The sequence below is a fragment of the Arvicanthis niloticus genome, chromosome 5 (genome assembly GCF_011762505.2).
Source record: "Arvicanthis niloticus isolate mArvNil1 chromosome 5, mArvNil1.pat.X, whole genome shotgun sequence".
NCBI classification, from domain to species: Eukaryota; Metazoa; Chordata; class Mammalia; order Rodentia; family Muridae; genus Arvicanthis; species Arvicanthis niloticus.
The window spans coordinates 97,060,461-97,073,195 of record NC_047662.1 but is presented as its reverse complement, the minus strand read 5'-3'; the positions used below and the strand labels follow the sequence as shown (position 1 = coordinate 97,073,195).

The window sequence follows — 12,735 nt, the reverse complement described above, 5'->3', positions numbered from 1 at the left end:
TTTTGGAATCTACTACAGTATACCACAGTTAGTTCTGGTGTGGGACAGCCTTAGAGATCATCTCTTCCTGCTCTGCTCCTGATGTCCTTCAAGTACAGAGCTCCCTGGCGCAGCTCTGAGCAAGTAACCTAGAGACCAGAGGATGTTTGTCTTGGGGCACAAGCAGCAAGCCCTGTGCTCACTGCTCTTGAGTTCCCCAGCCTTCCCTCCATCCTATGTAGGGTTTGTGCGGTTTTTAGCAGAGATTCTGTGAGCTGATTGTCACTGATATTCCCCAGGGCCCCGAGGGACAGCCTGGACTTGATGGAGCCTCTGGCCAGCCTGGAATGAAAGGAGAGAAGGTAGGGGACAGTCTGAAGTTCCCACGCAGGATGCCAGCCTGGCCATTCTCTCACCGTTACCTGAGCTTGTCTCCTTTTTTATTCTCTTTTCTCACTTCTCTGGGATGTTCCCACCATTGGGCTCACAGTCCTCTCATCTGTTTCTCCTTTCCACTCCTGTGAACCGTAGCATCAGTGAACGATAGTGACACCATCTACCTCATGCCCTACCTATGACCTTTCTGTGCATCCTTACCCGTTATTCTTTTCCTCTTGCCCACCCTGCAGCATTAGTACCTTAATTGATGTCCACTCCTCCGACAGTCATCCTCCTCCTGTGCCTGTCCACCTTCAGGGAGCAGGCGCTCACCGGCTCCTGAAAAAATACCTAAGGCGCCCTGTTAGGGAAAGCCCTGATGCCTTTCATGGTTGTCACCAGCTGTTTCTGTAGCATGTGACTACTGCTCACTGCCACAGCTCTGAGGAGCAACAAGCCGGCTGCCGTGTGCTCCTCTCTAGAAGACTCTAAGCCTCCACCTGTGGTATCTGCCTTGTCAGGAACGTCACTTCTCTTTGTCATCAAGGCCCAGTTCAGATACAATGACCCTCCTTTATCCTAAGGGTTATGTTACAGGACTCCTCTCCACACGTTTATATTGTTAAACAATGAATTGTTTCATGCATTCACACACACACACACACACACACACACACACACACACAGGTGGGGGGAGAGAGCTATTTAGTTTCTAAATTAAGCACAGTGGAAGATTAACTGCAATAACTAATGATGCAGTAGACCAGTCATAACAATATACTATAGTAAAATACAAGCATCACTACTGTCTACTTTAGAGCCATTGTTAGGTAAAACAAGGGTTAATGAATGGGCGAATAATGGTCTGATAACTAAGGTGGCAGCTGAGATACTGATGAATGGGTAGTGTATAGAACATGGATATGCTGGACCAAGAGATTGCTTATATCCTAGGTAGGATGGAGCAGGAATCTGTAAGATTTCACTGTTCTGTTCAGAATGTTGTGTACGCTAAAATTTGTGGATTGCTTATTTCTGGAACTTTCCACTTAATAGTTTCAGCCTGTGGCTAACGGAATAGCTGAAACCAAAGTAGGACATGGAGAAGGTGAGGGGCACTGAATGTGCTTCTCGTCAGTCTTTCTTTGGGGTCAGTGTTTCGTTTGGGATTTGTTGGGATGAAGTCATGCCACGTAGCCTGGATTGGCCTCGAACTTGTGATCTCTCCACTCACCATCTCGTGCTAGGTTATAAATGTGTTCCACCACGCCTGACTTCTCTCAACATTTCCCTTCCTCCTTCCTCTTTCTGTGAGCACAGGGTTAATGCTGCTGAGAACCTTGTTAGCAATGACACAGAAGTTGCTAGCATTCCTGTGTACCCTGAACCCTTATCCTGCCTTAGAGCTGAAATATCCTTCCAACCTAGCAAGACTCTGTTAGTCTTTTATGAGTAAGTGGGGTATTCTTCAAACAGCATTTTAAGCTACCATTTCTATTTAGCCTGCTTTCAGTCTACTGAAGCCGCCTGCTATCCATCCGTGCTGGTGCTCGTGGGGGAAGGTAGTTCATGCCCCTGTAGCCTTCCCAGACATAATGAAGACATGCCTCTTTATACAAAGAGAGCTAATAAGTAAAAACAACACGCTTTATATTAATGATATGTTAATGAAGGTTCAACAAACCCGCTCTATAGGAGGTAGGAGCCCCGTACATCACCCCCATGAACATATTTGAAATGTCTCCTGCCAGGACACCAGAGCCACTGAATCAAATCCCAGTTTCCATCCATCAACCCTTGAGTGTGCTTAACTGAAAGAGTAACCTGATTTTTGTGGCAAATGAATGTCTCGGAAAAAGAAACAACTGTGCAATCTTGGGGAAGTCATTTTATACAAAACAACTGTCTCATAAGAAATTTAGGTCTGCGGGAAGCCCCACCAACCCACACTTACCTTGCCTGCTCCTACAAACCAGCAGCTAAACCTCCCACACTGTCTGTGCTTGGAGACACCGTGTGCTGCACATGACTCCCCTGTTGGCTGCAGCTGGCTCAGTAGAGCAGCAAGAAGGAAGAGCTATCTTGGGCTGGCTAACTGCTGTAGGTCCGTTTTGCTTTATTCCTGGGATTTGCTAAGAGGCCCACTGTTGTCCTGGGGACATGGGATGCTTTGGGGTTAAGCAAAAGCAGATTCTAGAAGGATTTAGACATTTGCATTTTGGAGAGTTGATGGAAAAACAAACAGTCTGGCATATAGTCACATAAGTGACTTCATTTGTGAAGGAAATGAGTGTCTCGGGGTCCTTATGAGACATCAGCTCCAGTGATACATTTGACCCCTTGACTCCTGTCACAGTGTCCTCTTTTGGCCCACACATCCTATTGACAAGGCTTAGGCAGCACCTCCCATGGCTAGATAAACTGAGTTGTAGGAAGTCTTTTCTCATGCTATTAATCTGGGCTATAAGCCCAGGTAACTATCCAAATTGGGGGACAGTCTCATGCTTCCCAGGCTAGCCTCCAACTCCATAAGAGCTGAGGATGATCTTGAACTCTGATTTTCCTGCCTCCCCCTCCCAAATGCTGGAATTATACCCGTGCACTATCCTGCCCAGCTCAAAGTGAGTTGCTTTCCCACCGCACATGAGTGAGACTCAATTTATTTACCTGGGCAATTAAATACTTTATATAAAACCATTATGATCAAACATGAACTTGTCATCAAAGTGTAGATGGTCATTAGGAGTGTATCTAGTAAATTGTTTATGATGTTCAGCATAAACAGAAGCACCTTTTATTTTCCCCATGTTAGGTTGAACAGCTAACCCTGACACCTTTATCCCAGGAAGGAAGAGATGGGTATGACCTATTTTCCCAGCTGCAGAGCACATCTGGGAGGGCAGTTGAGGAGCCTTCTAGAGAGCAGGATCCTCAGATATTATTCCTTTTGGACTGAAGCTTCTGCCTCCAGCTCTGCCAGGACTGAGGCATGAAGTCTTCAGGATCCAGGGTTTTCATGGTATTCATTTGCCGTAGAAGGTTTTGAGACACCCACACAAGAAAGAGTCTGTCTGTACTCTGAAATTTTCTCAACTATCCAGAATTTCTGGGTAAACTTGAGCTCCCAAGAGCTGTCTTTGAGTATCTCACTGGACTGGAAATGTCAATGTAGACTCGGCTTCTGTCTTCCCATAAGTTAGAAGAGAAATTTGATGATGTCATCATAACGGTCCCTATCTCTTAGATATCCCAATCTGCTGTGGAACACAGCTCATGTGATAGCATCACGCTACCCTTAAAGACAGAGGATAGACCTGCTTTTGCCTAGAATCCAGAAACCAGCTGTGTTTAAAGTCCAACACACCACAGTATTGGCTTCTTATCTGTTCTCTGTTATTATCCATTGGCTTCGGCACGTTTGCGTGGAAGGTTTCCATAAAACCAAAGAGACTGTAGTCTGTAGAGGATACTGAGCTGAAATTAACATTACTACAAAGCCCATGACCAAACCCTGCAGACTGGGGTACCCTTCAAGGAACCCCAGGAGAGAAAAAAAAAAAAGGTCATGTATCTGGGGCTTCCATGTTTCTTTATATTGATATCTTGTAATACCCTTGATAATTCAGTTCACCACAATGAGCCAAATTTTCTACTGAATTCTGTTAGCCTTATTGTTGCTGTGACTAAACACCTGAGAAAAGGTAGAAGGACTTGCTTTGGCTTTTGGTTTAGAGATTTCAGCTCATCGTGGTGGGAGCCCATGGTTGGGCAAAGGTCACAGGTCAGGGACAGAGGCTCTGGCCATCACTGTGAGAGTCAATGGAAGGGCAGTACAGAACAGCTCATGTTGGCCAGAAAACAGAATGCATGCCTGAGCTAGGAACCATTTCCAATTTTATGCCATCTGGACCCTTCGTCTGTGGGACATGTCACTCAGGTGCAGGCTGGGGGTCTCCCTCCTTATTTAGTCCTCTCTGGAAACACCACAGACATGGCCGGAAGTGTGGTTTACTGATCTTGGCATTCTCAGGCCAATCAAGCTGATAGTTAAAATTTATCATTACAGATTCTAAACTATAGCACAGGCATGGTGGCTCACACCTTTAGTCCCAGTGTTTGAGAGGCAGAAGCAGGAGTATCTCTAAAAGGGTGAGGTTACCCTGGTCTGCATAGTAAGATGTAGGCCAGCCAGGGTTACATAGTGAGACCTTGTCTCAAAGTAAAAAAAAAAAAAAAAAAAAGTGAAGTATGATCTTGTGACACACAACAGGGTTGTGAGTCATTCCACTGTAGATTTGATCTGTCCATAGTTTCCTGCTTATGACCACATATCTCTACTAGTTGGAATCCCAAGAAGGTGCTGGACTCAATGCACGAAAATTCCTTCTGGCTAAGGAGTGGCATTTTCTATTGTCTCATTTCGGAAGTTCAGCGTATTTCCTGAACTATTTATCACAGTTCTCAAGTTTTACCCTATTCATCCACGAAAACTCCAGTAAGGTAGAGCCTTCCATTCCCTGGCTAATCTGGTCAGTTCCAAATTGATGACAACCATACCTGAGAGCCAGTGGACTGGACCTGAGTCCTGCCTTTTTCAAGCTGAGTAAAATAACCAGAGAGAGACCAGAGACTAAGGTGATTTCTAGAACTTCCTCTCAATCTGCTACAAAATACACTTGGCTTAAATGAGCTTGGGAAAGCTATTGGAAGTGATGCACTTTCCCCTTTCATGACACAGTTCTCTTTAACGGGATCCATCGGAAGTGCAGCTGAACCTTTTCAGAGTCTGGGCAACCTTAGGTATGGTTCACAAGAGCCCTGCTGCTGGTGGTTAGATGTGTGGCTGGAAATAGATACTTTTTCTTAAGGAGGTACTGAAGCAGACAGTGTGCAGTGTGTAACTGCTCATGCCCAAGGGGAACAGAAATAAGAAACTGCAGCTAAATAGGGACTCCGTAACTCGAGACACATTTCTGCCCCAGGTCACACACATTTGCTCAGTTTGTCCCTGTTGGCCATTGGTGAAGGTGAGGGTGGGGGTAGGGTGGAAATAGGGATAGGGGTGGGAGTAGAGGTGGGGGGGAGGGTGCTGTCTTTGGCCATGGCTACTTACTCTGCTTAGTGTTCCATTTCCTTGTGTCTCTGAACAGCCAGAAATCTCTGATGGCTTCTGGGCTAGGGGACATTTGAGCTTCTGCAGGACTGCCTAGGACCAGCTACAGAGGGTTCTGACTGTGGCAGTTTGGTACACTCCAACATGTTCTCCCTGCCCTGGGAGTCCGATACCACCTCCAACAGGCTCAACACTTTTCCTGCTCATATCATTAGCCCAGGGACTGAGCAGGGTCTCCCAACCAAGGAGCTATTACTGCGATGTGGGGCCTTTTCTCTATGCCCCATACATACCAGGCATCCGTCTTCCTTCAGCACTGCTGGATAGCCCACACTCGCAGAATCACAAGCCTTGCCACAGAGAGCTCCCAGATGCCCCAGGATAGCCCACACTCGCAGAATCACAAGCCTTGCCACAGAGAGCTCCCAGATGCCCCAGGAAGGCCAGCAACAGCCACTGAGCAGAGAGTGCAGAAAAAGACGCCTGGTGGCTGCCTGTGGGTCTCTGGGTGACTTGTCTGTGTGCTGGGCTGCCCAGGGATGCTCTCACCTTTGCCATTTACCTGAAGAACTTTGTGTAGGCTCATCCCCAGTAAACATTCCCAGAGCCAGCTGGAAGGAACCTGAAAGAGTATTCAATTCCTGGCCTCCCCCTGAGTCTTGGCAGAGCCATGGGACAAGGAAGAGTGTTGGGCTCAGATCAGAGGTCAGAGAAGCTCTGCCTTGGGCAGTTTTTGAGTGAATTTACAATTATAAATGTAGTCAAGGTGGAAACTTTCACCTGTGGAAACTGCTTCCTGTGTTGCATGTTTCCTCCTCAAATACTCTTGAAGGACAATATATATCCCTGTAGTGTTTTCAGAGCAGGTCTGTGCACAGCACACTTTCCAGATTTTTGGCTGTTTAAAATCTTCTGTTAGCCTAGTGTGGGGATGCTAGCACTCAGGAAGCAGAAGGAGGTGATCTCTATGTGTCTGAGGCCAGCCTAGTCTATCTAGCTAGTGAATTCCAGACCACACATAATGTGATCCTGGCTTATTTGACTGCTTATGAAATTTTAGGAAACCATTTGCCCCTGGGATTTGAAGGTGAGCATCCTGTTATAGAGGATGAGCTCAGATTTCGCTCCCAGTCCAAGCCTACCTAAGGCCACTGCCTTCTCCCTTGGCAGGTGTTAGGAGTCACGTTCCTTTGCTTGGTGTATTGAGATCCCTTGGTGCATTGTCGCTGGATGTGGATTCTTTAAAACATGTGTTCTCCCTCTTGGTGCTAAAGAGCCTAGGGGTGGAGTGGTGTTTAATCTGGAGACTTCTGGGTTGTGGAGCTTCTGTGTTCTGTTTTTTGTTTTTTTTGTTTTTTTTTTTTTTTTCAGGAATGTTCACCACAGACCTCAGCCTTCTGCTAATGTCGAGTGCAGGGATGTCAAGTTATTGTGTGCTCACGTGCTGCTTACTCTGTTCTCCGTATCCTTTATTCTATTTGATCCGTAATTGGAATTCCCGATTATCCTCCGAGCTCTATTGGCCATTCTTCCTATGTCTTTTACTTGTGGTGCTGGCTTTTCGGAGCAGTCCTGTATCCTGGTCTTTGCTCTTCTCTGCTGTACTTCTCCTCAGGGTGTGCCTTTTCTCTTAGTCCCATACAGTTTTTCATTTCAACCATCATAAGTTTTCATGTCTGTGGCCTCCACTGTCCTCATCTGATAACAGTCCATTCTTGTTTTGTGACTCTTTAGCGTCTTTCCTTTTCTCCCTGAAAGCATCAGAGTTCTTAGCATTCTTGTTGCGTTGTGTTATTTCTGCTGTTGCTGACTTTGTCACCTTCATAGTGTTGCCTTTCCTCAGATCCTGGATTCTTTCTGGGTGTTTGCTTACAAAATTGGCATGTCATTCAGTGTCTAGGCCTCTGTTGGCATTAGACCATTACGGAAGTAGGAAGTGGCTGCTTCTGAGGCTTGTAAATTTCTGAGTGGGGATGGAAAGACCAGAATGCCCATTACACAGGGCGCCTCAGGAACTAATCTTCCATGGAAGTCCATGGATCTTCCAGGCTTCCAGAGCCCTGCCCTCTCTTTGCTCCTGAACTCTTACTGTTCTTGTGGTATTAAGGCACCCTCAAGTGCTCCTTGGCAGGGGTGTGTCAAGAAGGTGAGGGGAACTGGTAAGGGTTGAGCCCTGTCGTGAGGTAGAAACTTAGCCTGCCTCCTTGTTAGAGGATCCAGGGGCATCTCTAACTTCTTGCTTCCTTCAGGGTTACCCCAGCCCCTTCACCACCCTACGCCCACTCTTGCTTTCTCCACTATTGTGCAGGGCATTTCGGTCTCTGTGGCTGAGTTTTCTTAGCTTCCTGTCTGTTTCACTTTGGCATTTCAGGCCAGGGGATTTCTGTCTTACTTGAGGTTTGGTATTATAGACTTGCCACCTATCCTATGGGTGATAGAGGTTATTGCTATGCATGGGATCTAGCCCAAGAAAGGGACAAGGAGAGATAGTCTTTTGTGGCTGCCACATCATTGTCCATGTCACAGCTTCTGTGTGGCCGCATGATAGCTGGGCTGTCTCCTGCAGGAGAGCAGCCTTTGCTAGGCTCACAGTTTCAGGGGTTGAGGTCCAGTTGCCTAGCTCCATTGTTTGGTCTGGGCTATGGTTGAGACAGAGTCAGGGCAGCAAGATGACATAGCAGAGCAACGCTGCAAGCTCTTTTGACAGTCGAGAGCAAGGTGGTGGTCTGGGTGCAGTGCTAGCTGGCTTCGTTTCTCTTACTTGGCCCATGGACTCCCAGCCTATGGGATGGTCCTACCCACATTTGGGGCAGGTCTTCCCCCCCCCTTATTTGATGCTCTCTGGAGATTCCCTCCGAGACACACCCAGAAGTGTGTTTTACAAATCCTCAAGGTGCTTCTCATCCCAACCAAATTGATCATCAAAATTAACCACTACCCCTTCCCTTGTTTAAAGTTGGAAGCACCTCTTACCTCTGTCATGGGGGGGGGGGGGCAGGATAGGGGACAGCTGCCTCAGTGTGAGTCTCCAAGAGACTGCTTTGATTTCTCCAGCTTCATGCCAACTGCCTTAGTTTAGTCTCAAGGAGAAGGGTTTGGTTAATTATTGAGGAATGGATTTCTCAAGGTTTGCTTGTTCAGTAGACTGATTGATACCTATGGTAATGTGCTCAGCCTGGAGACACCAGCCAAGCCCAGACAGAACAAGCCTGTTGTCATAGCCTGCTATTCACTCGTCTGTAATTCTGCATTTTTCTTTGAGCAAGCCTAGTTCGATGCATCCTAATTGGCCCCTGTGTTTGTGTGTTTCAGGGAGCAAGAGGGCCTAACGGTTCGGCTGGCGAGAAGGTAACTGAGAGCAGCTCTTCTCCCCTTTACTCCCCTCTTCAGTGTCCCTCTGGGCCAGAAGAGTGAACCCATCAATGTCACAGAGCAAAGAGAAGCACTCCCCAGAGTGGAGGCTCGGGGAACATAGGCCAGCTGGGATGGTGGGGAGCCAACCCGGCAATGTTCCTCCTTCCTCAATACTCTAGTGAGCATGTCAGCCGAGGGAAATGCCAATTAGTGAGACAGCTGTTCTGTGCCATCAAGCTCTGCCCATCAGAGAATTTCTAAACTTAATTAGCTTCAAGGAGTCATTTTCTGACTCAGGTGCTCACACTGCTTTTTCCAAGGGGGGAAGTTGCAGCTGGCAACTATCCTGTCTTCTCCTTACAGGGCGACCCTGGCAGCCGAGGCTTACCAGGTCCTCCAGGGAAGAATGGAGAAGTTGGCACCCCTGGGGTCATGGGACCACCAGGGCCTCCTGGACCCCCTGGGCCTCCAGGCCCGGGATGTACAACAGAACTTGGATTTGAGGTACGCTTGCCCTTTCTGTGACTGAAGAGTGATGGCAGATAAAGAGCACTGGAAGCCCCAACACACTGGGTACCAGCCCGGGGTAGGGGTTTTGTTGAGTCCCCTGTGAGCTTCTTGCCCCCTAGCATCCTGCCTGGCTCAAGCAGGTGCCTGGCAGTGAACTCCGACATCCTTGCTTCTTCCTCCCACAGATTGAAGGCTCTGGGGACATCCAGCTGCTGAGCAAACCCAGAATCTTGGGACCCTCCTCTCCAAGTGTAGGTAGACTTTTATGAACCTTTTTATGCGGGCTGTTCTGATGTTATCCCTAGGGGAGGAGGCTGTGGGGCCTCACTTCGATGATTCACACTCACTGTGCCTCCAGCCCCAGGCTGGGCTGCCTGTAAGGTACTCACTGCAGTGAGGAATCTTGATAGTCATCTTTGTCCCTACTGGCCAGGTCCTCACTACTGAGCCAGAGAACAGTTTCATGGCTTCCTGTCACGGTGCTAGGCTCCCAGCAGATGCCTACCCTGTCCATTTCCTCATCCCCAGCAGGCACTGCCCTTGTCCCATGTGGTACACCTGCTTGAAGACACTCCACTGGATATTATGATCGTCACATGGAGCCCAGAACCAAGTGCCCAGGGAGTGACTTTTAACACACAAAACAGCTCCTGCACACATGGGATCTAAGGGTGGGATCAGGAGGGCACCTCCATGCTGGGAGAGGACCTCCATGGTTCGCTGTGTGGGGAGACTTCTCTTCTGAGCCTGGAATGGGAATTTTCCCCTTGTCCTTTGATCCATCACCCAGGACAGCATCCTTTGGAGAGTTTAGGGAGAGATGCAAAAAGGGTGCGCCAGAGAACAGGAGGAAACCAAGGAATGTCTCTTCATCTTTGCTTATTTTTGTTAGGGTCCCAAAGGAGAAAAAGGAGAACAAGGAGCCAAGGTGAGTTAGCCCATCAGAGGCGGGGTCTTTTCAGAAGGTTATAGAAGCATTATCTGTGGACTGTGAGTTTTGTTTTTTAACATCCCTCTGCTGTAACTAGGGTGAACGGGGAATGGATGGAACCAGCACTATGGGGCCACCTGGGCCCAGGGGACCACCTGGACGTGTCGAGGTCCTGACAAGTGTGAGTATCACCCAGGTTAAAGCTTTGCCACATGCTTTCCGCTTTGCTAAGGGGGGATAGCAGCTAACTTGTCACTTCAGGACTTTTGAGGCTGTTAACTACACAGGATGTCAGGGCCTGCACCTGCCAGCATGCCAACCTCTCTGTTCCTATCCCCTCCATGCCACCACACTCCTACATACATCCTTCAGAGTCTGCTCTTCTGCTGGGCAGGGTCAGGAGGCAGACAACAGTCTAGAAAGTACTGGAGTCTTGAGGAAGCCCCAAATAAGTGCTCCAGGAAGGCTCTGAACTAGTTAAGAAGGCAAGTCAAAGCTGGAGACACAGGCCTGGGATCACCTTCAATGCTGGCAGAGAGTACTGATGGCCTTAACCCTGTGGGAGAGCCACTAATTCCAGCATCCAGTCATAATATGGAGCTCACTAATTCCTGAGTCAGACAAGAGAGAGAAGGACAGTGCTGAGCATGCTCCAAACTGCCATCAGGAAGCATCACCCATCTTCCAGGGTGGGGGTAAAGAGACCAGGAGGAGCTAGGGTTATACTCTGGAGGGCCAGTTCTTGTTGGGAGGGGTCTTCACAAGAGATCACTGGATGGCTCTTTGGGAATTTGTTTGTTTGTTTGTTTGTTTTGTTTTGTTTTGTTTTAAAAAAAACCTATTAGGTTCCAAAATTTCACTTAGAAAGCTCGCCACATGGATGAGTAAACCAAGCCTCTCTCCACTCTGACCCCCCCCCCCATTCCTAGGGAGTCAGTAATGTGTGGCTTTCATGTCACCATTAACTCCTATGAGGAAGCAAAGGCTTGGCAGCGCCTGTCCTTCCATGTGCCCCTTATCTTCTGCCTGTTCCCACCTGAGTGTCACTTAAACCTCTGCGTCTACCATCAACACTCTGATGCAGACACTCGTGCCAAAAGTCCCAAAGTCCTGGAAAAAGAATGACCAGAGTTAAGAGGAGACAGAGTATGATTTAAAAGTGCCAAGCCTGTGGGGAGGGAAGTAGACAATCTTGAGTGCTTGTCGGGGAAGTGTAAATTGCATGGCCCCTTTGGAGGGCTCCCTGACAGTCTGTTCAAACTAAAAATAGATGTCTTCCAGAATCGCACATGGAAAGTTCCACACAAGATGATTGAGTAGGGAAGAATGAGTTGGAGGGGAGGTACAGGACCTAATGCCACTTATCTAAAGTAACGACATACATGAGTTATATCACACACACACACACACACACACGCACACGCACACACACACGTATGCCTTATATGGGCACACACATGTATGTATGTATGTATGTATGTATGTATGTATGTATGCATATGCTTATAACTTTAGAAGAGAGAAGGAATTCATCTGCTGGATAATTTTAAAGTTAATTTAAAAGGAAAAGTGACAGGCAGGCTGGGGCTGTTTGAAGGGGAGTGGGAGGGCTGGGTGTGTTTGGCAGTGACTTTGGGGTGTGATCAATGTGCTCCATACTGGGTGACTTCAATTAAGGTCTCTTTGCCAGAAGCAAGGAGGAGCACTTGTCTTTCTTTGTCTTCACTGAAATTTTTCTCTTTCAGTCTTTGATCAACATCACCAATGGATCCATGAATTTCTCTGACATCCCTGAGCTCATGGGACCTCCGGTTTGTATCTGCATCTGCCCTTGAGTGAGGTTTCTACCCAGATGTGCCTGTGGAAAGTGTTGGATTTTTAGCTCCAGAAGCATAGAGCCAGAGTCTATCCAAGTCGGAAGGAAGGAAGCCTACATCTTTGAGTTTTTATAATACTGATTCTGTTGTGCGGAGTTGCATTCAGGGAGCAGAAGTGTTCAGTCCTGTGTACCAGAACTCTGTGTGAGATGAGACAGCACCTGGAACCTTGCCTCCTGGGCAGTGTGGTGGACCACCGTGTATCTGCTCAGTCTTATTTCTTAGAACAGGATTCTGCTTATGGGACACCGCAGCCAGAGGATTGACACCCATTTCACCCTTTCTCACAACGTTTTAGAGATGTCTCCCTCGAGGCTCAGGCTTGACAGGGTCTCAAAAGAAGGAAGGAGTTCAATAAAACTCCCATGGCATCTGATGGGGACCAGGGAGGAGAAAATGCTGGCCATAGGAGCCTTGGGGGTCCACCGTCGTCTCTGACGACCACTCAGAGCCCCTGGTTCTCTTTCCAGACATTGGGACAGTCTGTAGAGGGAGGGGAGGTGAGAGTGCTTGGCACACTGTGTCACTTGGCAAGTCACTCTGGAGCTAGAGATACAAGCTCATAGCTGTGCATAGCAGATGCAGCTGGGGCA

General features: G+C 47.9%; 1 protein-coding gene across 2 annotated transcripts in view; it reads left to right on the top strand.

Annotated features, from left to right (window-relative positions):
• Col15a1 (collagen type XV alpha 1 chain) overlaps nucleotides 1-12,735 on the top strand; it is a 105,834-nt gene that overhangs the window by 61,873 nt on the left and 31,226 nt on the right. For both annotated transcript variants that reach the window (XM_034502627.2, XM_076935002.1), the window contains 7 exons: nucleotides 279-341; nucleotides 8,783-8,818; nucleotides 9,188-9,328; nucleotides 9,520-9,585; nucleotides 10,227-10,262; nucleotides 10,363-10,446; nucleotides 12,011-12,076. In XM_034502627.2, the coding sequence (XP_034358518.2) occupies nucleotides 279-341; nucleotides 8,783-8,818; nucleotides 9,188-9,328; nucleotides 9,520-9,585; nucleotides 10,227-10,262; nucleotides 10,363-10,446; nucleotides 12,011-12,076 (492 nt within the window). The remainder of the gene's footprint in view (nucleotides 1-278; nucleotides 342-8,782; nucleotides 8,819-9,187; nucleotides 9,329-9,519; nucleotides 9,586-10,226; nucleotides 10,263-10,362; nucleotides 10,447-12,010; nucleotides 12,077-12,735) is intronic.